The 27,605-nt window shown below is 44.9% G+C and overlaps 1 protein-coding gene across 7 annotated transcripts in view; it reads left to right on the top strand.

The window, feature by feature from the left end:
* Positions 1–27,605, top strand: part of LOC137431178 (tensin-3) — a 391,044-nt gene that overhangs the window by 222,587 nt on the left and 140,852 nt on the right. For all 7 annotated transcript variants that reach the window (XM_078781594.1, XM_068122190.2, XM_068122191.2 and 4 more), the window contains 4 exons: positions 5,506–5,566; positions 5,878–5,956; positions 10,658–10,781; positions 23,362–23,427. In XM_078781594.1, the coding sequence (XP_078637720.1) occupies positions 5,506–5,566; positions 5,878–5,956; positions 10,658–10,781; positions 23,362–23,427 (330 nt within the window). The remainder of the gene's footprint in view (positions 1–5,505; positions 5,567–5,877; positions 5,957–10,657; positions 10,782–23,361; positions 23,428–27,605) is intronic.

Below are 27,605 nucleotides of genomic sequence, written 5' to 3'. Positions count from 1 at the left end.
TGGATGCCAACGATATCAATGGAAAATAAATGTCACTCTATAATCATATGGTGAGATGTGCAAAACAAAACGAAAGAATCTCTCTGATGACCTCATTTATGAAATGTGCAGTTAACTCGTCATTATATAGCTTTCCATGCTGGGAGCAATTATAACACTAGAACGGCACTCAGTAGAGAGCATACCTCCGCCTGGTTGGTCATATCACTCAATGGTGAAGAATCACTTTAAAATTATACCAGCCGGATCCTGATCTTCACCAAAATCAAATCCAATCATCCTTGTCAGACACCCAACCGGTCCACCAAGTTTCGTCCAAATATGTCCACAACTTTTTGAGATATCCTGCTATCTATCGTTTTTGGCCCTATCTCCCGATGGTGAAGATTTACTTTAAAAATTCTACTAACTGGATCCGAGTCCGCATCTTCACCAAAATCAAATAATTTCGTCCTTGTCACGTACGCTACCTCTCTGCCAAATTTCAAACAAATCCGTCCATAACTTTTGAGATATTTTGTTGACAAACGGACAGACAAACAAACAGACAGACAGACAGGGGTGAAAACATAACCTCCATCCTTTGGTTGCAGAGGTAATTAAATAACAATTGAAATTATGGTGGTATTAAATATTTTATGAACTTTGACCTAATGCTTGGTTTAGCCAACTACAGCAGTAGTTGATTCAAATTTGATGCATATTCAAACCACAATTCAAAATGTTCAGCTTTTAAATTGAGTTTGTAGAAATATTCACAGAAGTTCTTTATTGATTTTGTTCCTTATTTTCTCTCAATTTAGCTGGTGTTTAGATCTTCGACTTTTGCTCAGAGGACACGTATATGTCTGGGGTTCAATAATTGGTTCATTTGGATTCACATTCATATTCACATATTCATATTCTGAACAAATGATAAATACTGAATTTCGTTTACCTCAAAATTAACTGCTCCGACATCACCTGTATGTACTTTTGCATTATCAGGCATTTAATGTTTAATTAAGGGAATATTCCACCAAACAGTAAGTATGCTTGCTTAATAATATTATTTAATATAATGGAGTTAATACGTATATATACGATGGGCAGTCAAATAAGTAACCTTAATATATTTTTCACAACTTGTTTATTGCATCTGCGTGTATAACAACTGTGTTATTTTACAACATAATCTCCATTGCTTTCAATGCATTTTTTGCAGGGTTTTACCATTGATCGCCATTTTAAGGTTACTTATTGACTGGCCCTCGGATATGAATAAAAAATGCAAGTTGCCTAATTGCGTCTGATCTGGGTAAATGTCATAACCACAGCACATACAATGCTGAATGATGTCATTTAAGAGTTATTGGGTCCAGACAGTGCATGCAGAGGTGAAAAAAAATTGTTATTCATGCAATCTCGAGTTTGTTGTTTTTTTGTGCATGTGGTGCATATGTTCAGTCGTTGGTTTGCACCTACACTGGAAGTTAAAAAAAATTGAATCCATCGATTTAATAGTAAAAATCCACCTCCACATAGTAAAAAAAATCCATCGATTTAATTTACCGAGAAACATTATCAATCCTAATAGTTAGTGACTATTATGCTGTTAAAGAAAAATCATAGCAAAAAAAGAAAAAAGCTGCGTTCGCAATGAGGTCCCTGGATTTGAGTCCCGGATTGAGTCAGATTTTTTTCATGCTAGCCACATGCAGGAACCTATTCCTGTTTGTTAAAATTTATACATACATACTTATTTATACATATATATATATATATATATATCTATATATATATATATATATTATATATATATATATATATATATATATATATATATATATATATATATATATATATATATATATATATATAATTTATTTATATATACAGTCACGTGAAAAAGTAAGTACACCCCATGTAAAGTTTTGACTTTTTCAACATATTTCAACATACAGATATTTGATCTTCATTTCAACAATATTGATAGATAAAGGTGATATAATATAACAAATATCATGAAACATTTACATTTTGTAGTCCATTGTATAATTTAAATACACATAAATGCAAATTTCGCATGTGAAAAGGTAAGTACACCCCATGAAATGTCTTTTTATCTTTTTAACATATGTGGACATATCAATATTTGATCTTCATTTAAACAGTATCTATAGATCAAGGTGATCTATTTGAACAAAAACACAATGAAAAATTGACTTTACAATCATTTATTCAACAAAAAATTGTTGCACAGCATGCACAATTGCATGCACAGCTCGTTTCAAATCCCCCCACATCTCGATGGGATTTAGATCCGGGCTTTGACTTGGCCATCCAGAACCCTCCATTTCTTTCTTTTCAGCCATTCCTTGGTGGATTTACTGGTATGTTTAGGGTGATTGTCATGTTGCAAGGTCCACCTTCAGTTGAGCTTCAACTTTCCGACAGATGGCCTCACATTATCCTGAAGCACCCTCTGGTACAATGAAGAATTCATAGTGGATTCTATGATGGTGAGCTGCCCAGGCCCTGATGCAGCAAAGCTGCCCCAAACCATAATATTTCCACCACCATGCTTTACAGTTGGTGTCAGGTTCTTGTGGTCAAATAATGTCTTTCGTTTTCGCCAAACATATCGTCTGGTACTGTGGCCAAATAGCTCTACCTTTGACTCATCTGTCCAGAGCACATTGTTCCAGAAGTGTTGGTCTTTGCCGAGGTGTTCATTGGCAAACTTGTCTTGCCGTGATGTTCTTTCTGGACAGCAAAGGTTTCTTCCTGGCACACCTCCCATGTAGATCAAATTTGTGCAGCCTCTTTCTAATGGTAGTCTTGTGCACTTTGACATCAACAGTGGCAAGAGTTACCTGTAGGTCCCGTGATGACTTTCTGGGGTTCTTCGAGACTTCTTTCAGCATCTTGCGGTCTGCTCTGGGGCTGAACTTGCTGGGGCGGCCTGGCCTGAACAAGTTGGCAGTTGTTTGGAATCTTCTCCACTTGTAGATGATCTTCCGGACAGTCGAATGATTCATTTCAAATTGTTTGGAGATCTTTTTAAATCCCTTCCCAGACTCGTCGTCATCTATAACCTTCTTCCTGAAGGCCTCAGAAAGCTCTTTTGATCTAGGTGTGGTGACGCCGCACACTTCAACAACAAAGAGCAAACCAAACTAAATATCTGAGGTTTAAATAAGACAGGTTCCTCCAAGATCCTCTCTAACGATGTCCTAATCATTTGCACCTGAGCTGGTGCACCTGATTCTAATTTTAGGTATTTAAAGTAGTGATAAATGTAGGGGTGTACTTACTTTTTCCACATGCGAAATTAGCATTTATGTTTATTTAAATTATACAATGGACTACAAAATGTAAATGTTTCATGATATTTGTTATATTATATCATCTTTATCTATCAATATTGTTGAAATGAAGATCAAATAGCTGTATGTTGAAATATGTTGAAAAAGTCAAAACTTTACGTGGGGTGTACTTACTTTTTCACGTGACTATATTATTTTTTTAAATATTTATATTTTTATTATATAATTTATTATAAATAATTTAGATATATTGTATTTATATATATATAAATATATTTATAAAAATAAATACTTATCTTTTATCAAAAGTTCTTATTAAGGAGTAATTTCAGGAGTGTATTACGTTTTGTTTGCATCTATATCAGAAAAGTGACAATGATGGAACATTGTCAGGGAATGTTCAAGCACTTGTTTTTTTTTTAGGAACGTTTACAATGAGGACATAGCTTTTCATTCTTTCCTTCTTCCGTCTTCCACTCTTTCTTCACTTTTTTCTTCTGTTATCATTCTTCATTGTCTCTTGCACCTCATACTCCTCATTTGTCTTCTGCTTTACTCATTCTTCTGCTTTACTCATTCTGCTTTACTTAATCCTCCTCTTCCTTGCCCCAATCTCATTATTCTCCTTTGGTTGCTTTATGTTTTTCTGCAATTTCCGGTGGAAAAAAAAAACGAGCTGAGAATTTAGGAGAACCGGAAGTGAGAAATAGGCAAAGAGTTTAGAAATGGGGAGAATGCAGTGAAGGGGTTGTATGGAATGTAAGAAAGGGAGTGTCAAACTTTTGTATACATACTTAATATGTGGATTACTTTGTCAGGTGTTAGATGTGGTTACAGGCTTGTTTGACCACTTCCTTTATGGGGACAATCTCCAAAGCCATATACGGTACCGTAAAGCTCTTGGGGCAGGAGAAGACCTTGTTTAGCGGTGTTTGGCATACTCACCATCCTTGCCAAGGACAGGTGGCAAAAGTGAGCAAACATGTGAATCAAAAACACACAAATTAATAGAAAGAGAAATGAAGTCTTTAACCAATCAACCAAAGAACCCAAAAAACCGCTTAATTCAGCTTTCAAAGCATGAATCACAATTCTGTAATGTTGAATTACATCAATTATGTGACCGGCTGTCTTATGCACACCAATTTTCTTGGCCAGCCGGGTTACAGAAATGAGACGGGATTACTATAATTTATTTAGTCACATTTGTTTTTTTTGTGTGTGTATGTGTGATGATAAACAAATTGTTCATCCCTCATGTCACACGTGGTTTACTCATCCACCTCCACATATATTTTCTTTTACATTTTGAGATGTATCAGCTTCTGATCTGGTGTCCTACTTTTCCTGATGGCTTAATGAACTTTGACCCTTTGCCCAGCACTTCTCGATGCCCATATGTACTTCTCGATGCCTAACTTGCCTCCTTCCTTTGCTCATGTACAATTCCCCCCTTCTAGGCTATGAGCCAAGGGGGAGTAACATTTGACCATAGTAACAATATTTAAAAAATGAAAACTCCCAGAGTAACATTTGACCCCTCAAAATCTTCGCAAGGAACCACTGCATTGGAATATATCATTACTTTGTAATATGGTGGTTGTTTGGGGCACATATTTTGACAAAGTTCAAAATATGTTCAACCATACCCCCTAACCGTTCAAACAACCGTTCAACCATCTTGACTGAAGGTTCCTTGCGAAGATTTTGAGGGGTCAAATGTTACTCTGGGAGTTTTCATTTTTGAAATATTGACAAAAATGTACAATGTGAATTCTGAACTCGAAGCGATTTCGACCACTTTTTCACTAAATGTAACATATTTTTTGTCATTATATCAATAATTTGATAAATAACCCCCACAAATGTTCTATATTTCTATTACTATATTAGTTGGCATCCAGTATGCAAATTATTGGCACTCTGTGGTCCTTAAAAACATATTTATTCCAATTTTAGCAAATATCACATTTTTTGGCGAAGCGAAGCGGGCGTATAATAATATTTCGGGTGATAACACAGAGATGGCCGAGAGTTATACACTGCTATCACTTTTTTTTCATATCTAGGGACATATATCTTGCTAAAAATCACAATGAGCCTTACTCCATCTGTATGGTACCGACCGGTCAATTTGGGGGTTCTGGCTCATAGCCTATTCCCCACTACCTCATGTATTTCACTTTATTTGTTCCAGGTGGGCGTGTCTTCCTGCGGGTTTACCAGGGCCTGCAACCCTGCTACACGTCCCCTATCTAGTGAGTGACCTTCGATCACTTGTCGCTCCTGCACAAAGCTCATTTTGGCGCAGGTTCAATTCCGAAAGAAAGTAAAGTTGTATCACCTTGTGCACACATGTTCATGGAATTATTTTTATGGAGTTCATAGGGAAAAAAATACATTCACAGGAAGTTATTTTCCCATGCTTTTCATTGAATGTTCCTTCTTGTTGCATTTGCGTTTTCTCCTACTTTTAAATTGTGTGTTCTGTAACTGACTGTGTTTACCATGTATAGTTATAGTTAGAAAACCGTTTGACACTTTTGTCGCCTTCTATTTTGCTTCGCAGTTCTCGTATGGATGCCACTGCTTGTGATAAGCTTTGTATTACAATCTTCCCCATGCTCAAGCTTAAAGGAGATATTTTGGTGAGTCTTTAAACTGTTTAATTTTCACTGTGGACATTCGCCATTGCTGAGTATATCGTTCCATTTGTTTTGAATGTAATTATTTTGTATCCTAGGAAATAGTTTCCATTGTTTTCTACAATGTTGAGAACAACTTTCTACAGTTGGTTCTCCAGAATGTTTTCTACAATTTTCTACAATGTCCCACCCCCCTCCCACCCCCCTCCCACCCGACGCCTTCCCATGCCTCCACCCCCTAAGCCCTCTCCCTCCCACAGATCTTCCGATGTCCCTGTTCTCTGCTGTTGTACTTGTTTGCTTCCCCCTCTCTCCCCATCTTGTCTCCCGCTCCCTTTATTTCGTCTTTTGTGTCCGTATTTTTTTTTTGTCATCAATGTTAGCTCTTACACGAGCCTCGATCTTGTATACCAAAAAATAATAATAATAATAACTCTTCGCATATATCTCTAGCAGCACTTCCTGTGTGTTTGAGTTTTGTAGTGTTCTTTTTATGGTATCATGATATTCCATCCCTCCCACAGTTAAAGCAAACCATGCAGCAGCACCACTGTCACACATATGAACTTCCATGTCCTTGACGGATGAATCCCCCACCTCCCGCCTCCATCCTACCCTTCCACAAAAAGCCGCTCTCAGGACTGACAAACACAAATTGCCTCGGGAATGGAGCACATGCTTCAGGCCCACTAATGTACCCCTGTGCCTCTTTGGGATGCATCAACGAAGCTGCAGAAATTGAAGGCTTAGTTCTTTGCACAGATTCAGTTTGCTTTTCTGTAGCCGCGTGCCTTCAGTAGAGCTCAGTTGTGCAGATGAAACTGTTCTTTGTAAGGGCTTTATCCCTATTTGAAGGGAATTTTCCATAGCTTGCTACATCCTCTACATTCCACTGTAATCGTTATAAAAATAAAGTTTTTATCTGCATTTCATCCTGTAATTATGGACTCCAGGTCTGCTTGACCGTTAGGCTTTCCAAGCCCTGGATTTGGAAACCCCGGTTTCACCAATACCGACAGTGGTCCCGTTTATGGTTTAGATCTTTCGAAAATCCTTCAACCAAACAGCTGCTTTCTATATTTCAAGCTCTGAAAGCTGAAGCATGTTTTATAAACATAACGTTTGAAAGCACAATGGCCAATTTCCACATGAGATGGAATTCTCCTTTCCTGGTATATCTCTGCATTTGTTTCGAGAAACACCATTACCTTTTTTATTCATTATCCGCTGGTCTCTTTGAAACAAACCTTGTGATGTTAATTTAATCATGATAAATGGTCTACTTACCTGGGATAGATTCACATGACTCGATGGTTGGGTGTTGGGGAATTGCTATCTTGGCACTCCTGAACTTCTATCCACCTACGGTCCTACAAGGCCTTCATCTGCACCTTGATGGAGTACCGCTCTCCCCTCTGGGCCGGCTCCCCTGCCTCACATCTTGCTCAGCTTGATGCTATGGACACAAAGGCCTTCAAGACTATTTGAATCACCACCACTTCTTTATTAGTCTTACACCTTCTGCTCTTTCTGTGCTTTGTCCCCTCCCCACCTCCCAGGTTTCAGCAGGGCACATAGGGTCCACGTCAACCCCCTTCTGGTGAAACTACCTAATCCATGATCACTGCTCACCTCCACTCATTCGTTCCTCCTTTCTCCTGCCTGTAGAACCAACTTCCACATTTTTTTTCAATCTCATTCTTCCCTTCAGTTCTTCAAAACACCTGTTCACAACCATCACAGATCATTCCCAATCCAAAACCATTGTCTTTTCTACCTTCACTAACCTCTCTCCCGATCCCCACCCTACCCCAATCCCTCTTTCCAAGTTTCCAGTTTTCCCTCCCTGGAGTAATGTATCCTTGAAGCTCCTTCTGTATGTATCCATCTTCTCCACCGTATGCATCCTCTCCTGCTCCCCATTCCTCCTCACACCAATTGTTCATCCAGGTTTCTCTCCATCTAGGTTTTCAACTCTGCTGTTGGTATTTCCCCCTCTCTTTATTGTCCCTTTTGCCTGCAGCTCGATTGTTCCTTTTGCGTCCTGTGTGTACAATAAATAAATAATAATAAAAATCAGTTGTGTAAAGTTATAAACTCTCTCTCCTCCACCCACTCCCCTTTCAATGAACCACACCATTGGGAATGCAGTTATGGAAATTGAGCAGCAGATATTCCTATTACTCGATAGTCAGATTACTTTTCCATGTACATCAGTAAAATGCTTGTGTGTGCTGCCAATAAAAATCACAACAGGGTCTACACATTCACAATACACACCAGCTGTAAAGAACCGTAATTCTTTCATTTTTGCATTACAGCAGCTGCTATAATCATACATACAAACCTCATATGCTTAATGCAAACTTGAACGCATCACACAATGGCGAAAAGCTACACAATTTTGCTTTGGATAATCTGTTTTCTGTGAAGATCCCAAGCATCTGGTAAAAAGAAACTGCCATGGTAAAATTAATCTACCATATAAAACACAGTCAGTTTCAGTTTGTGTGTTTGTGCTGATGTATGGCCCCCTTCATGAGGGTAGATTTTAAAGGCCAATCTTTTAACACGAATCTGTGTTCACTACGGTCTATTTTTGAGGCAAAAACAAACAAAAAACATTTTCCAGAAAAGAGTAATTATGTCTCTTCTATTTGAATTGTAGACGGTGGCTTGCAAACCGAGCCTCAAGGGCGGTGTACAGAAGTGTTTTTTTTTTTTTTAAATAACAATAAATACAAGGGGAGGTGAAATTTGCCACACATCATGTGCAACCCTGCAGGGTAAAATGATTGTTAATTTGCATCCGCATGATGTCTAATAAATAAAGAAATATAGAAGCACACCTGACACGGCCGAGGCTTCAGACTTTGGCATGCTCACGAGGCTGCACCATCGAATAAACTGTTCCAACCCGTCATTTTTGACGGGCTTTTTGATAGTAAGAAATAAAGAAGTAGTGGAGTTAACCAGAATCCCCAAAGTCCAATGTTCTTGCAGAGAATTTACATATTTCATTTTAATATGACTTGTAATACCCACTCCCAACAGGAATGGTGGCGCTACACGATACACTTTTACATAGATAATTTGTGTCGCAACTTACAAACTGATAAAACTAATGGGGCTACAAATTAATTATTTAACCAACAGAATCATTTCTGTGTACACTCTGTGTACAACCACCAAGTTTCAACTCAACCCACTGCCTTAGGAGTGCATATAACACAGGCATACAGACAGACAGTGGTGGTCTTTGATCTTTCGATCTTCTTTAACCTTTGGATGCAGTGATTGGGCATCGGAGGCCCACACGGTTGTTTTTTTTGTTGCAAAAACTATGCTGTACAATTTTTTTGGGGAATCAGCCTAATTTTCACCGACTTTCATGTTGTTACACAAAATTCAGTGACATAAATTTTAAAAAAATTCATTCATGCTCTTGGGAAAATCTTCATTCTTCACTTATAACCCGAAAATCTGCCACGAATGCAGGTCTGGGGCCTTCGATGCCCCGCATAAATGTTGTTGTACTACTATGTTATATCATTATTTTCTTGATATGAGCCTCATTATATGCTCCTATAACTTGGTTACAAATAATTCAGTGACAAAAATATGAAAATTAAAAAACTTCACACGAATACATTCGTGGGGCCTCCGAGGCCCAATGGCTGCAAGGCTGTAGGATTTTTGACAGTTGTGGACATATACATTCTAAGTAAAAGGATTAGTGAATCATATTTTTTGAGCAAAAACTCCTCCATGAGCCTCAACTTTTTAGAGAGAAAAAAGTTGAAAAACCAAGAACAAAAAAAAATTTTGCAAAAAAAAAAGAAAAAAAGTTCATTACTTGTATGGGATTATTCCAACTAATAGGATCAATGATTCACATTTTCTGAGCAAATACACATCCATGAGCATCGACTTGGATTGAAAAAGGATATGAAAGAAAAAAAATCATTCAAAAAAAACAAAAAAAAAAACACGAATACATCTGTTGGGCCTCCGAGACCCAATGGCTGCGTTTACGTAGGATTTTTGATGCCTGCATCTAAGAGTTAATGCCAATAATTATTCCCACGTTGTTGTGGAGTAGGCCGGGAGAAACTTGACTCGCATTCTTCACGAACTGGCTGGCCAGGCATATTGTCTGACTAAGGTTAGGGGAGGAATTTGTAATCTGCTCACTGTGCTGGCGATAGCTTGCCTACTCTTTATAAATGTCACTGTAGGCTCTTTAACATCCAACAACTAATGTTGGTAGATGGGACACCAGTTTAACGTCTATCCGAGGGACGGAACAAACATTGATGAATCACCTTGGCCTGTGAAACACAAGGATGACAGTTTATAGCTGGGTCAGGATTCAAACCCAGGCTGGACAGCTTATGCGAAGCACAAATCACTCTTTCATGAGCCTCGATAATGTTTTTTTAAAGACAGATTTTTGCCCAAGTTGTTCATGTTAAGTCCTGAGTAGCACTGGAAAGGTGATAACTCACCAAAAACGAAGCATTGCTTACAACATGATAATTTTGTATATTTATTTATGCACGATGAGCAGTTTCTTGGATGTATTTATTTATACATTACATTACAAAATCTGTCACACAATTTAAGGTAAAAATTTTAACCTTTGTTTTCTACATCACTGCCATTTCATACTCACATTATGAGGCGGTCTTATCTGTCTGGCAGGTGAAGTGTTATCAGAAAATTGCCGGAGGCCGCCAGGTCATTTTTCGTATGCAATTTCATACCTGCGTGGTACAAGGACCTGATCTTCTGCTTGGAAAAAAAGAGTTGGATGAAGCCTGTACTGGTACCATATACACCTTTGTAATTTTCGTTCAGTTGTCTCACGCAGTTTATGTACCAACCTATTGTCTGTCTGTATTTTCAATGATTATTTGTTCCATGTTTTCTTTCAATACGAGACACTATGGACCCTCACGGAATTTTGGTTTGCAAAAAAATCTTATATACAGTAAAACTTCCTCCAACGCAGGGATACGTTCTGGGATAACCTCGTGTTGGAGGAATTCGCGTTGGGGGAATCATTAAGCGTATGGGGAAATTGGGGATATGTTCCAGGCTCCCAAAAAACTGACCCTAAAACAGCCTTTCTTGCTTTTTTTACATGTTTCTTTGTATGGAATGGTGCAGCATTATTAAATATACATTAAAATAAGTGTTAATATTATATTAGTACTGTATTATTGCAAAATAACACCTTATTGTGAGGTGGTTGTTGGAGGCATTGGCTTGAATTTGAAGTCCCCAGCACCATTGCTACAAAAGAGAAGGGTGAATCTGTCTTTTGCAGCTTCAACTCTTGAGGCAGTTCGTTCTTTTTTTGGAAATCCAGGTCCTATTGGGCATTTTCTTCCAGAATAGACCTGTCTCATCTGCATTGAAGACTTGTTCTGGCAGATAACCTTTCTCCTCTATCAGCTTCTGAACCTTTTTGGGGGTATTCGGTAGCTGCTTCTACATCAGCAGAAGCAGCCTCTCCAGTCAGCTTGACATTATGGAGGTTATATCTAATTTTAAATTTGTCAAACCAGCCCCTGCTTGCTTTAAATGATGATGATGGTGCTGGAGAAGACTCAGTTTCTTCTGTTTCTTCATCAGGTAATTGTAGATGCTAATGGCCTTTCTTCTTATAATGGGCCCATCCACTGGAGCACTTTTCTGGTTCTGATCTTCGATCCAGACACTCAATCTTTTGTCCATTTTTTCAACAATGGTGTCTCTCCTGCTAACCTATGATGTTGCAATGGAGGCTCCTGCACGAACGCGGATTTTATCTTCGGCCTTCCGTACCGTCCTAATGGTTGATTCATTCACGCCATATTGCCTGGCCAAAGATGAAGCAGAAACTGATAATAAGTTATTCAGGATATCAAGTTTGACCCCCATGGTCATTGTTTTCCTCCTCTTCTTGTCTGGTTGGTTCAAATTGGGTCTTTTGGGAGCCATACTGATCGACGTAAGCTCACTTAATGGTGGCAGGTTCGGAGATGGTGACAGGTGGCAGCTCGTGCCGCGCGTGTATATAAATTAAATAGTAATTAATCAAGGTAATAAGGAATAAGGAAAAAAGAAGTTTCCATGGCCGAGCAGCCACAAACAAGCCTAAGATCACCATGCGCAATGCCAAGCGTCGGCTAGAATCGTGTAAAACTCACCGCCATTTGACTCTGGAGCAGTGGAAACACGTTCTCTGGAGTGATGAATCATGCTTCACCATGTGGCAGTCTGACGGACAAATCTGGGTTTGGTGGATGCCAGGAAAACGCGACCTGCCCGAATGCATCGTGCCAACTGCAAAGTTTGGTGGAGGAAGAATAATGGTCTGGGGCTGTTTTTCATGGTTCGGGCTTGGCCCCTTAGTTCCAGTGAAGGGAAATCTTAACGATACAACATATAATGACATTCTAGACAATTGTATGCTTCCAACTTTGTGGCAACAGTTTGGGGAATGCCCTTTCCTGTTTCAGCATGACAGTGCCCCCGTGCACAAAGCGAAGTCCATACAGAAATGATTTGTCGAGATCGGTGTGGAAGAACTTGAATGGGCTCCACAGAGCCCTGACCTCAACCCCATCGAACACCTTTGGGATGAATTGGAACTCTGACTGCGAGCCAGGCCTAATCGCCCAACATCAGTGCCCGACCTCACTCATGCTCTTGTGGCTGAATGAAAGCAAATCCCTGCAGCAATGTTCCAACATCTAGTGGAAAGCCTTCCCAGAAGAGTAGAGGATGTTATAGCAGTAAAGGGGGGACCAACTCCATATTAATGCCCATGATTTTGGAATCAGATGTTGGATGTTTGGGTGTCCACATACATTTGGTCATGTAGTGTACCTTGAGGTGTTCTCAATGAAATTGTGAGAAATCTGTGGAAAAGGTACTTTTTTTTATAATCTGGGGAAAAATGAATGTGTCCCTGCTGCTGTTTCGTGAGATGCAAGCACACTATATATGACCTCTTTGAAACCTCTTCCTAGCCGTGGGGAAAGGAGGGGAGAGGCAAGAGGGGGGAGGGAAGGATAGGAAATGGGGAGGGGAGAGGGAGAGTAAATAGGAGGGAGTTATATCGTAACTACTTTGAAACCTTTTGTCATACTATATATGACCCCTTTGAAATTGGGGGTGGGATTGAAGATGGATAGTAGGGGGAGGCAGAGTGGGAGTGGGGGGAGAGGGTGGGAGAGGAGAGAGTGGTTGTAGAGTGGGAGAGGGGGGGTGGAGTTTGAGGGGGAAGAGGGAAGGGGGAGATTGCTGAGGTCTAGAAGTCACATATTACAATTCATGGAATTCCCACTGTGACTAACATAGTTTAAGATTTGGCGGGGTGGGGGTGGGGGGCGGGGAGGAAGGGGGAGACGAAACAGCTTATTTTGTTTTGGGGAGAATGCAAAGATTCTGTTCTGTTTGAAACAGAAAGGGGAGAATGCAAAGATTGTATATTCTCAGGAAGTTGAATTCATTTGGCGTTAGCTCACGTGTGATGCGGATGTTGACAAATTCCTTACTGATCAGTGTTTTGTCATTGAATTTGATATCCTGGTACAGTTATCCTAATGTGCGGAATAAGTCACGATTGAGAAAGGTCATTACAATGGCATTTAAAGTAGGTGGGCCTTCAACTAGTCTGGAGTCTTTAAGGAAGGCGGTGCAGGTGTGTACCGATGAGTCATTTCTTGAATGGACTTTTTGAAAAACTGCCATCAGGGAGACGCTTTCGTGTAAGGAGGAGGAAGAAGAATATTTTCAAAAAGTCATTTGTACCATGTGCAATTCAAATGCTAAATTCAAATTCCGAGCCATTTTGCTGTTTCGTCCATCTTCCTTTTTTTTTTTTTTTTTTTTTTTCGTTTTCTTATTGCCTTTTTTGTTTTATGTTTTAATGATGATCAACTTACGGTGTCACCAAAGAATAATTTCTTTGCATATGGGACAATAAAGATTTATTATTATTATTACTATTATTATTATTATTATTATTATTATCTCGAGATTAAGGGCCTTGCTCCACCTATTCTGGGTTTAATTGGAACACTGGGTGGCTGATCAGGCAGCGCACCTCGCACCTCGCCTGCCAGGGTGGTAATTACCCTCACCTGAGGAGAGGGTATTGCATTTGAGTCCGTTTGTCTGTCTGTCTGTTTGTCCGCACACAATAAATATAATTTTCTCTGCAACCGTTGGTCCGACTGACAGGAAATTTTCACCATAGGTGCAACTCCACCTGTAGAATTTTTAATGATAATTATGACGTCATAGGTCACGTGGTTCGGCCGCCGTCTTGGAAAAAAACGAAAAACTTTGCACCTCTATATCTCTGAAAGCGCTGAATAGAAAAAATTGAGACATGACTCATTGTAAAGAACTCTCCATGGGGAATAAAATATGTTAATGATGATGTCATAGGTGCCTCCATTATGACGTCATAATTCGACAAGTACAAAACTTCATCCGATCAAGATGAAATTTCTTGAGCATAATCTAGGAATAAATTAGTGGAGAAAAAAATAATGACGTCACCGGTCACAAATGATTCGGCCGCCATATTTGTTTTAACATAAAAGCCTTAAAAACCACTGAAAATACATCCTGGCAAGGGTTTGCAATCTCTGATTGCTCTTTCTTGTTCATTATGTAACACAAGCGGAGGTTCATAGCTTGTGTAAAGGTGAAATGAATAATTGGTGTTAAGCTCTCCGAAACCAAAATCTGTGCTAAAAGGATCTTTGCGAGTCCACTATTCAAAATGTGTGACAGCCACCTTCCAAATAACCCCAGAGACCCTGTGAATTTAAAATGCATATTAACAAGGGGAGGGAAGAAAACACAAGTGCAAACGATTATAATAAAGTAACAAGTATAGAAATTTAATATGCATCCTGGGGCAATCGAAGGATGGGAACATTAATTACCTAACTTAAGGTCGCAATCATACCATGGAGAAGACAAGAATGGAGAGGGCACAAGACAATGGAGTATTGGATTGCAACCCGTTCTAATGCCACAAGTCCACTGTTGTTTGCACTCCAGGGGGATAAGCCAATGTGGGAGCTGCAGGAAGTGGGCAGGAAACTGTGGTCATGCTGGTCGATGTGACACAAGGCTGGAGGTGTAGCATGGGGTGGGAGAGGAGAGGATGGTGCAATGATGGGACGATGTTGTCTGTGCCTTTTTCTAATCTAAATGCTCTTCCATCAGCCCCCCTTCACTTTGTCAGGGCACCCTCCAGACTTTTATCAACTCTGCTTACACCCCGCCCCATGACACCACGAAACCTTGCCAGCTCAGCACTTATTGGCTGATCAGGCATCACTCGAGCTGAAACCCCACCCCTCAGCTTCTACTAATGGGCCCGTTTGTCCGTTGTACCAAATTTTCATTGGTCTTCACCACCTTGTAGCATACCTGCCTGCCGGACTCGGGGGGTCTTTTGGGTCCTCGGAGTCTTTTGGATGCTTGGGGACTTTTGGATCTTCGGAGTCTTTTGGATCCTCTGGGTCTTTTGGGTCATCTGGGTATTTTGGGTCCCCAAGCAATTTTGGTCATCTGGGTCTTTTGGGTCCTCAGGGATTTTGGGCCATCGAGGTCTTTTGGGTCCTCAGTGACTTTTGGGTCATCTGTGTCTTTTGGGTCCTCGGGGACCTCTGGGTCATCTCGGTATTTTTGGTCCTTGGGGACTTTTGTGTCCTCTGGGTCTTTAGTGGTTTTTGGGGTCTTAAGGATCTTAAAGGTTCTTCAAAGGTCTTCTTCAAAGGTGGGGTGGCTATCTTACTCAAAAACTCTCTTCCTCACTCGCCCTGCACTGCCCTCTCTCCACCTCACCCCCAGGAGTACCTCTGGCTACGGCTTCCCCTTCGCTCCCACCTTTTGTTCATATGTGTGTTGTACCGTCCACCAAACAGTGATGACTCCATCTACATCTCGCTGTCTGATAATATGGACCAACTTCTATCCACTCATCAAAACTCTCTCTTCCTCATATGTGGTGATTTTAATTGTCACCATGCCAGTTGGCTGGGTGTGGGTACCTCTCTCACCAGCCATGGCTCCTCAGCAAAGGACTTCTGCGACTCACTGGGACTGACACAATCTGTCAATTTTCCGACCCGGATCTCAGTCAACGGAGCATCTTATCTTCTAGACCTGGTTATGACAAACTTCCCTGCAAATGTCTGCTCCTCTTCTTCTGCTCCAATCGGCTCAACTGATCATGTGCTTGTTAAAGTGGACATCTCTCTGACCATTCTCAGAGAGCCTCCTCAGCGTCGACGAGTCTGGCATTTAACTCAGGCCAACTGGCATGGTCTTGAAGCAGCCATCAATCATCTGGACTGGTCTCCCATCTCGACCGCCTGTGACATCAACTCATCCTGGGAATTCTTCCAAAGTAAATTGCTCTCTCTCATGCACAGATGTATCCCATCTCGTCTTCATTTGTCATACCCTTCCTCCCATCCATGGTTCACCGAATCTTGTGGCGAGGCAGTTGCCCAGAAACAACTTGCCTTCGCCTCCTGGAAAGCAAATCCAATGGAAGGAAATCTCATTTCCTTTCACAAAGCCCGAAACAAGTGTTTGTCCACCCTCAGGAGAGCCAGGAAACAATATCTCTCCACACTCAAGAATGAACTCTCAAACCTGTGTCCTTCCTCCAAATCCTGGTGGCATCTGGTCAAATCCGTTTCTGGTGTTTGTTCCCTCTCCATCCCCTCCCTTACCTCAAACGGCCACACGGCTGACTCCGCTCGTGAAAAGCTGAATGCCTCAACTCTGTGTTTGCCTCTAAATCTTGTGTCCCAAACCAATCCCCCTCTGTACCCATCATACCCAGTTGTACCCAGCTGAACCTGGACTCTGTGTCCTTTTCTCCTGACAAGGTGGAGAAGTTTTTGTCAACCCTTGACTCTGATTCTGCAACTGCACCTGACGGCATCAGCCCACGGGTCCTAAAATCCTGCTCTGCCGCTCTTTCACTCCCTCTTTCTGTTCTCTTCACCCTCTCTTTTGCTCAAGGTCATCTGCCATCAGCTTGGAAATCAGCCAACATCACCGCTTTACACAAAAACGTGCAAAAACAGATCCTAGCAACTACAGACCAATCAGCCTTCTCCGAATTATCAGCAAAGTCATGGAATCCATCATTGCTTCAAATCTTTCCTCTTCTCCAATGGCTTGAACTCTGACCATCAATTTGGTTTCAGACCAGGTCACTCTACTCTGGACATGCTGCATCTGCTGTCTCAACATTGGATGGAGGTCCTCAATGCCAAAAAGGAAATTAGAGCTGTCTCCCTTGACATATCACGTACCTTCGATACGGTCTGGCACCCCGCTCTGCTCACCAAACTCTCCTCCTATGGTATCCAGGGAAATCTCCACGCATGGCTTGCGGACTTCCTCTCTAGTCGTAGTCAACGTGTGGCCCTGAATGGGTTCTCTAATCTCCCCTTCCTGTTCAGGCTGGAGTTCCCCAAGGCAGTGTTCTTGGCCCTGTGCTTTTTCTGGTCTTCATCAATGATCTCTCTGACTCTCTTGAAAATCCTCTCTACCTCTTTGCTGATGACTCCACTCTCTGCCGCTCCATTCCTCATCCTTCAGATCGGCAGGCTGCAGCCTCCTCACTCTCTGCAGCCCTGGACAAAATCACAGACTGGTCAAACAAGTGGAACATGTCTTTCAATCCTGACAAATCCCACACTCTTACAATGTCTCTCCGAAAAGACCAACTGGGCAACCCTCCCATTAACTTTCTGAACAATCCTCTCCAAGAGGTTCTGTCACTCAAGCTTTTGGGTCTCACGATCTGCCACGATCTTTCCTGGGAAAACCACATTTCCAATCTGGCCTCCAAAGCCAGTCGCTGACTGGGCATCCTCCATCGTGCGAAGTCCTTCCTTGTCAAACCTGAGCTCCTCACTACATACGAGGCTTTCATCCGCAGCTCAATGGAATACTGTTCTCCCATCTGGGCCGGTGCTCCTGCCTCACACCTACAGTCATGTCACAGTATCACACCTGAAAAAGTAAGTACACCCCATGTAAAGTTTTGACTTTTTCAACATATTTCAACATACAGGTATTTCATCTTCATTTCAACAATATTGATAGATAAAGGTGATATAATGTAACAAATATCATGAAACATTTACATTTTGTAGTCCATTGTATAATTTAAATACACATAAATGCAAATTTCGCATGTGGAAAAAGTATCGTCACCCCTACATTTATCACTACTTCAAATACCTAAAATTAAAATCAGGTGCACTAGCTAAGGTGCAAATGATTAGAACATCGTTAGAGAGGATCTTGGAGGATCCTGTCTTATTTAAACCTCAGACCTTTAGTTTTGTTTGCTCTTTGTTGTTGAAGTGTGTGGCGTCACCATTCCTAGATCAAAAGAGCTCTCTGAGGCCTTCAGAAAGAAGGTTATAGATGCCTACGAGTCTGGGAAGGGATTTAAAAAGATCTCCAAACAATTTGAAATCAATCATTCGACTGTCCAGAAGATCATCTACAAGTGGAGAAGATTCCAAACAACTGCGAACTTGTTCAGGCCAGGCCGCCCCAGCAAGTTCAGCCTGAGAGCAGACCGCAAGATGCTGAAAGAAGTCTCGAAGAACCACAGAATGTCATCACGGGACCTACGGGTAGCTCTTGTCACTGTTGATGTCAAAGTGCACGATTCTACCATTAGAAAGAGGCTGCACAAATTTGATCTACATGGGAGGTGTACAACAGGCATTTTAAGGCCATTTTCCCTGCAAGAGCGGGGGTTAGCCTTGCTGTCCCCATGACAATCTTTTCCATTTTGCCCTATTTTCTGCATCTCCCCTTGTTAACCCCATTGTCCGCATTTCTTCTTCGCCCATCTTTAGCCAAGTCTTTCTCGGTCTTCCCCGTCCTCTAATTCCTTCTACATTCATTTCCATCACTCTTCTCAACCAGTCACTTTCATCCTTCCTCAACACATGACCAAACCATCTCAAATTGTTTCTCTTCACAGCATCCATCACAGGCTCAATTCCCATCATCTTTCGCAATTCATCATTTGTCTTCCTCTCAACGATACTCCACACATCCAGCGAACCATTCGCATTTCCACCCTTTCCAGCCTTCGTTGCTGCTCTATGTTCATTACCCATGTCTCATTCCCATATATCATAACACTTCTCACACATGCAGCATACACCTTTCCCTTCAGCTTCAACGACACTCCCCTCCTCGTCAGCACGCCACTCAGTTCCCGAAACTTCTTCCATGCACATCTCACTCGAGCAACCGTTGCCGAGTCTGATCCACCTTCTCCATTCAGCATGTCTCCTAGGTAACAAAATGTTTTCACACCTTCCAGCTTCATGCCTTCTCCAAGATCCAACTCAACATTTCCTCCATCTGCAGCTCCCTCTGTGCACACCATTCACTTGAATGTAGCTTCCACACTGGTTAATGACCCTCTCAAACCACTACATTTTTGATGAACCCACTCAGCGCACATTGTACATTGAATGGAATTCGCTCCGACACCCTTCCTGCACACAGCACACGGCCACTTCCCCGTTCTTTCCACCTCACCACATGCTTTACCACTTGCCATCACATTCGTTTTTCCGATATTCACCTTCAGACCTTTTGTCTCCATACATTCCTTCCACTTGTTCATCTTCTCCTTCAGTCCATCCATACTTTCTGCAATCAACACCAGATCATCTGCATACAACAACTCCCACGGTAAACCCTCCTTTCTTTCACGAGCCTCGATTCTGTATACAAAAAAAAAAAAAAAAAAAAAAATCAACAAACCCAAGAAACAACTTCTTCCTCTTCTCCACGTACTTCTCCTGCAACTGCCTCACAATAAAAAGCGCGTCTGTCGTTACTCTTCCTGGCATAAATCCAAACTGCATTTCGTCAATCTTCACTGGAGGTGTGCCAGGAGGAAACCTTTGCTGTCCAGAAAGAACATCAGGGCAAGACTAAAGTTTGCCAATGAACACCTAGGCAAAGACCAGCACTTCTGGAACAATGTGCTCTGGACAGATGAGTCAAAGGTAGAGCTATTTGGCCACAGTACCAGAAGACATGTTTGGGGAAAACCAAAGACAGCATTTGACCACAAGAACCTGATACCAACTGTAAAGCATGGTGGTGGAAATATTGTGGTTTGGGGCAGCTTTGTTGCATCAGGGCCTGGGAAGCTCACCATCATAGAATCCACTATGAATTCTTCATTGTACCAGAGGGTGCTTGAGGATAATGTGAGGCCATCTGTCGGAAAGTTGAAGCTCAACCGAAGGTGAACCTTGCAACATGACAATGACCCTAAACATACCAGTAAATCCACCAAGGAATGGCTGAAAAGAAAGAAATGGAGGGTTCTGGAATGGCCAAGTCAAAGCCCGGATCTAAATCCCATCGAGATATTCTGGGGGGATTTGAAACGAGCTGTGCATGCAAGAAACCCATCAAACATCGCACAGCTGAAAGAATTCTGCATGGAGGAGTGGGCAAAAATTTCCCCAATCGATGTCAGAGACTGGTAGACAGTTATAAGAAACGCCTACTCGAGGTTGTTTCTGTCAAAGGGGGCAATACCACCAATTAGAGCCAAGGGTGTACTTACTTTTTCCACATGCGAAATTTGCATTTATGTTTATTTAAATTATACAATGGACTACAAAATGTAAATGTTTCATGATGTTTGTTATATTATATCACCTTTATCTATCAATATTGTTGAAATGAAGATCAAATAGCTGTATGTTGAAATATGTTGAAAAAGTCAAAACTTTACATGGGGTGTACTTACTTTTTCACGTGACTGTAGCTCGGCTTCACGCTGTTGAAACCAAAGCTTTCAGAATCATTGGAATCTCCCGCGATGAAGCTAACTCCGAGGGCCTTTCACTTACTCACCGCAGCTAGGTTGGTGGTCTTTCTGTCTTCTACCGACTCCTCTCCGGCCTTGCTCCCCCAGCTCTCTGGGCTCTGTCCCCCAAATATTCCTACAGGTCGCACAAGATCTGCCTGCAACCCTCTTATGGTCAAACTGCCAAAATCAAGACTCTCTGCCAGTGGCGTCACTAGGGTTGGTGTCACCCAGTGCGGTAACTCATGGTGTCACCCTCCTCCCCCCTCTCCCCCCATTAGTCAGGTTTACTGTGTTAACAAATATAATTTCGTTCAAAATTTTGGGAGATTACCAAAGCTGTACATTTTTGGAATCATCAGAGCATGGAGAATCCGAAAATCAATGTTGGCATTTGCGCAGACACAGATTTTGGATTTTCTAAATGGCCGCCATAAAATACATATTTTGCGCTATCTCGTCTTCTAGGAAACCTTGAAACTTAATTAAATATGCTAATTCTATGTTTTCTGGGTCAAGGAATCCAATAAAGGCCTCAAAATAGTGCCCAGGATTATAGAAAAGCAACAAACAAAGGTAATTGAAAACCATTGTCTTTATATTTGTGATATAACTGTATTACATAATACATGATATTGCAAGTCCTTTTAAGTTATAGATATGGGTTTATAAAGCAACAAAGCAGCCTTGTTAGTATCAGATTGAACTATAAGTCCTATACACAGGATCTACTCGGTCTATACCGTTCAGGTATATGCTTTTACAGATCTTCATCATTGTCCTGAGTGTCATTTTCGCAAAGGTGTCTACGCAAATGCCAACAATTTTTGGATTCCTCATGCTTTGAATATTCAAAAAATGTATAGTTTTCCTAATCTCCAAAAAATTTGAACGAAAAAACATAGTGAACCTGACTACTTTGGACCTCCTCCCGTACCAGACCATACAGAATGTTTTTTGTACTAATGTTACTCGTAAATCGTAATTCCCGTATATCACTGAATGTAATGGCAATAGTAGTGACATAAACAACTAGCAAAATTAAAATTACACCTTTAAATTACAATATCATACGCACAGCCTAAATGTATTTACATTTACATAGTTTCATGTGGTTAAAGTGAAAATTCGGTAAGAAAACAATAGAATTCGAAGGAAAAACGGTTAAGAACTACATCAAAATTATGTTGATTTTAACGTTAAACTTTATTGTTGCATGAGATACATTAATGGATTAGGCTTGCATAATCAATAACGGCCCAAATAATCTAGAACTTGTAGACAAATGCATATGGAAATATACTCATAAATGAAATAATACCATAAAAATAAACAGGAACAAATACACAGCATTTCAGCACTTAGTGAACATTTCGACTAATTCAGAACTTGCCTTTCCTGGCCTTCAAAGCTGCGAACTTGTGAATCACTTCATCGAAATCAATGCCTTTCGCCAACTCACTTACAATTGATAATATCGCAAGATCGGAAAGCCTTGACACTGCAAAAATTTGGTGTCACCCCCTCTGATAGTGTCACCCGGTGCGGTCGGCACCCCCCGCACCCCCCTAGTGACGCCATTGCTCTCTGCTCACCTTCACTCCTTCATTCCTCTTTTCTCCCGCCTCTGGAACAAACTCCCTCACTCTCTTCAATCCCACTCCTCCCTCCAGGTCTTTAAAACAGCTGTTCACCACCATCTCTTATCTTCCCCCATCCAAAACCTTGATCTTTTCTACCCCCGCTAATTTCACCCCAGATTCTCTTTTTTGAAATACCGACTTCTTTCCTGGAAGTCCTTGGTGTCCTTGTGTTTTATACTTCTCCCACCCCCCCCCCCCCCCCTTCCCACGCCTCCTCCCCCCAAGCCCTCTCCCTCTCACAGATCTCCCGATGTCCCTGCTCTCAAACGTTGTGTTTGTGCTTCCCCTTCTCTCCCCATCTTGTCTACCGCTACCCTTATTATATGTTTTGTGTGTCGGTTTGATTTTTTGTGTGATAAATGTTAGCTCTTTCACGAGCCTCGATCCTGTATTTAAAAAAAAGAAGAAAAAAAGGTCAAAGGGGTCTCAGTAGTCTAAAGGGTTAAAAGGTGTATTTCAATATCACGTAATTAATTAATAGACATACGTAATTAATAGACACAAAAAGTATGCTTCAGACACACACACACACACACACACACACACACACACACACGCAACTCATCCATTTATAGTCGATAATCTGAAGTATAAGTGTGAGAGCCGTAGGTGACTTTATTTTTTCTGACAGAATACAACTTGTGATACCAAAACAATTTCTACCTGTACATATTTGATGAATGAGTATTTGCCAAGTATCTTCAAGAGAAGAAATAAATTCCATATTATTTGATTATTTTTGACTTGTGATTGACTGACTGACTTCAAATTTTCACCCAAGGCATTCCCACCCCAAGTAGTAATTCCGACTATTCATCTTAGGTGTTAAATGACTCCCTGGCTCTCTTTTGCAGATCTTCTGTTCCCATTGGATGGAAAAGTTGAACTGCTCTTCTCCTCTAGCTCTGCTGTCGCAACAAGTAAGACATTAAAAGGATACCGGCACCCTGGATGCAAGTAATGAAATACATTTGCCTTTGACTGTAGTTAAGTACCCATGAGTATGAAGCATATCAATTTATTATCAATATATAATTGCGATGTAAACCTATCAGTATGATAATATGGCCTGGTAGGATAGCCTTGAGGTATTCACACACGCCTTTGAGCAGTCTAGCCTGGATTCAAATCTCGTCTTAGCTATAAACTGCCTACCTGGTGAGGCACGTGGTATCCTGGTGAACCCTAACCATTGCCCACGAGCAGTTTCAGCAATACTGAAAACCATTAAAGAGTATTAAAGCGCGGCGTTACGCGCGCTGCTTGTGAGCAAGGAGGAAGCGGACAAGCGGTAACATATAAACGTCTTTATTGTAAGACTACACTGTAACACTGTACTGTCCCGGGCTGGGCGCCCGGTGTATATCATGAGGCCACGCCTACCCCTGGTGCGTGGCCACCGCCCACTTGGTGCGCGGAATGATGTCACCACGCCAGTGGGCTTTTGTGTCCGCCACACGCGCCCCCCCAGAATTCCCGCGCACCTGGAGGGCCAGTTTGCGGGGCAGACGAATGACCCGGCCGAAGCGCCCCCTGGCGATCGGCGGCGTCCGGGGTGCAGGGATGCCAGGTGGGATGCCCCTGGCTGCCCCTGGGATGGGTGCAGGACCGGGGGGCGGCGTGGCGGCGGGGCTGGGCGGTGCCGGGGGTCCGCCCGCAGGAGGGCGGCCCCGACGTGGGGGTCGGGCCACTGGCGGTGGATGGTCCACATCGAGGTGGGCCGGCTTGAGGCGGTCTACCGAAACGCGGTCAGGAGTACCGCCGATGTCCAGGGTGAAGTGCTTCGCCCCGGTCTCCAGCACGCGGAAAGGCCCGTCGTACGGGGGCCGCAGTGGTGTCCGATGGGCATCGTGGCGGACGAAGACGTACTCCGCCGTGCGAAGCTCCGGGGCGACGTGCGTCGGTGGGTGCCCGTGGCATGCCGTTGGCACCGGGGCGAACCTCTGGGCGGTCTCTTGTAGAGCGGAGCGCTGCTGTGCCGCGGACCATGGTGCCGTGGAGTCGGGGAGGAACTCGCCCGGCACCCGCAGCGGTTGCCCGAAGACCAATTCCGCCGCGGATGCGCGCAGGTCCTCCTTGGGCGCCGTCCGGAGGCCCAGCAGGACCCAGGGGAGCCTGTCGACCCAGCCGCCATCGCGGAGGGTGGCCCGGAGCGCGGCCTTCAATGAGCGGTGAAATCGCTCACACAGGCCGTTAGCCTGGGGATGGTAGGCCGTGGTTCGGTGCAGCCGGACCCCGAGCCCCTGCGCAACCGCCCCCCAGAGCTCCGAGGTGAACTGGGGGCCGCGGTCGGATGAGATGTCTGAGGGGGCGCCGAACCGGGCGACCCAGGTGGCGATGAAAGCCTGCGCGACATCGGCCGCCGTTGTCGACGCCAAGGGCACGGCCTCCGGCCACCGGGTGGTGCGGTCCACCATGGTGAGGACGTAGGTGAAACCCCGCGAGGGGGGCAGAGGTCCCACCAGGTCCACGTGGACGTGGTCAAACCGGCGTTCCGGCACCGTGAACGGGGCCAACGGGGCCTGGGTGTGCCGGTGCACCTTGGCGCGCTGGCACGCGAGGCACGTCCTGGCCCAGCCGCGGACGGCCTTCCGGAGGCCATGCCAGACGAACTTGTCGGCGATCAGCCTTTGGGAGGCCCTCGCGCCCGGGTGGGACAGGCCGTGGATGGCGTCAAACACCTGGCGCTGCCAGCCCGTGGGCACGATGGGGCGAGGACGCCCGAGGGAGACGTCGCACAAGAGGGCCGCGCCCGCGCCGTCAAACGGCACCTCGGTGACGCGGAGGCCCGTGACGGCGGTCCGCAAGGCCTGGACGTCGGGGTCAGCGGCCTGGTCCGCTGCCATCCGGGCATAGTCGATGCCGAGGTGGACTGCGTGGGCGACGGCCCGGGAAAGGCAATCCGCCACCGGGTTGTCCTTCCCCGCGACGTGCTGGATGTCCGTCGTGTACTCGGACACGGCCGAGAGGTGACGCTGCTGCCGGGCCGACCACGGCTCGGTGACTTTGCCCATCGCAAAGATCAGCGGCTTGTGGTCGACGAAGGCAGTGAACGCCCGGCCCTCGAGCAGATGGCGGAAGTGCCTGACCGCCAAGTGAAGTCCGAGCAACTCGCGGTCGAAGGTACTGTAACGGCGTTCGGGCGGGCGAAGCTGCCGGCTAAAGAACGCCAGCGGTTGCCAAGCTCCACGCACCCATTGCTCATGCACTGCGCCCACCGCGTAGTCCGAGGCATCGGTGGTGAGGGCGATCGGTGCATCGGGCGCCGGGTGCGCGAGCATGGTGGCGTTAGCCAAGGCGAGCTTCGCGCCCGTGAACGCCGTGTCCATCTGCTCGGTCCAGGTAACGTCGCCTTTGCCCGGCTTACCTCGGAGAGCTTCGTGCAGGGGGCGCAGGAGCTGGGCGATACGGGGCAGGAACCGATGGTAAAAGTTCACCATGCCCAGGAACTCCTGCAGCCCTCTGATCGTGCGGGGGCGCGGAAACCCCTTCACCGCCTCCACCTTGGCCGGTAGGGGGACGGCTCCGTGCCTGGTGACACGGTGCCCCAGAAAATCGATTGTGGCGGCGCCGAACCGGCACTTTGCGGGGTTCACAATCAGGCCATGCTGGCCCAGGCGTTCGAAGAGCGTGCGGAGGTGGCGTAGGTGCTCTTCGCGGGACGCGCTGGCGACGAGGATATCGTCCAGGTAAACGTAGACAAAATCCAAGTCGCGCAGGACGCTGTCCATCAGTCGCTGGAACGCCTGAGCCGCATTCTTCAGACCGAAGGGCATGCGCAAGAACTCGAAGAGTCCGAATGGCGTGATGACCGCCGTCTTCGGGACGTCCTCCGGCCTGACGGGGACCTGATGGTAGCCGCGTATGAGGTCCACCTTCGAGAAGAAGGACCTGCCCGCCAAACGGGCGGAAAAGTCCTGAATGTAGGGGACGGGGTAGCGGTCGGGAGTCGTGGCGTCATTGAGACGGCGATAGTCCCCGCACGGTCGCCATCCCCCGCCGGGCTTCGGCACGATGTGCAGCGGCGACGCCCAAGCGCTCTCTGAGCGCCGAACGATGCCGAGTCGCTCCAGGGTAGCGAACTCCGCTTTTGCCACCGCCAGCTTCGTCGGCTCGAGGCGGCGTGCCCGGGCGTAGACCGGTGGCCCAACGGTGGGGATGTGATGGGCCACCCCGTGCTTGACGGCCCCCGCCGAGAAGGTGGGCCGCGTGAGGGCCGGGAAGCCGGCGAGGAGGCGGGTGAATGCGTCCGCTGCCGGAAGCGTACAGACCAACGTGGCCGGAACCGAATCGTTCGGCAAGCCGCTTGGCAAGCCGCTCGTTGAGCTGGGCAACGCACAAGCGAGCGAGCTGAACGTCTCGGCCTGGACAAGCCGTCTGCGCTTGACGTCGACCAGGAGCCCATTAGCGCACAGGAAGTCCGCGCCAAGCAGTGCCATGGGCACGTCGGCGGTGACGAACGTCCATCGGAAAACCTGCCCTCCAAACCGCAGAGAGAGGCAGCGTTTTCCGTACGTACGGATGGGCGTCCCGTTCGCGGCAAGCAGCGCGGGGCCCCCACCCGCGGCGTGCTTGTCTGACGTGCCGGCGGGAATGACACTCACCTGCGCTCCCGTGTCGCACAGGTAACGGCGCCTGGAGAAGGTGTCCATTATGAACAGCAGGCTGTTCGAATGGCCGGCGCTCATCGCCACTATTGAGCGCCGGCCCGGGCGTTTCCCGACCCGTTGAAGGAGCACGGCGGATGACACCGCCGAGCTTCGTGGCCGAACTTGGCATGGAACCAGCACCAGGTGGTGGAGCTGGAGGAGCGCGGCTGGCTCCGCCAGGCCGGTGGAGTTGGCGGGTTTCCCCGCGGTGGCGGTTTTCGCCGCGGCGGTGGGCGGGGCGTGGCGGCGTTCACGAGGTGCGTATCAGCATGCTGCTGAACATCAGCGTGCTGTAGAAGCTGATGCTGTGGAACATGCTGCTGAACATCAGCGTCGAGGGCCGTGACGGCCACGCCGACGCTCGCCCGCATGTCCGAAGCGGCGAAGTACCTGTCCGCCTCGGCCGCCAATGCTCGGGGTTCCGTTAGCTCGGTCCCGGCCAACGCGAG

This window comes from Myxine glutinosa, chromosome 7 (assembly GCF_964187855.1).
Source record: "Myxine glutinosa chromosome 7, kmMyxGlut1.1, whole genome shotgun sequence".
Classification (NCBI taxonomy): Eukaryota; Metazoa; Chordata; class Myxini; order Myxiniformes; family Myxinidae; genus Myxine; species Myxine glutinosa.
This window is presented reverse-complemented; position numbering and strand designations above follow the sequence as displayed.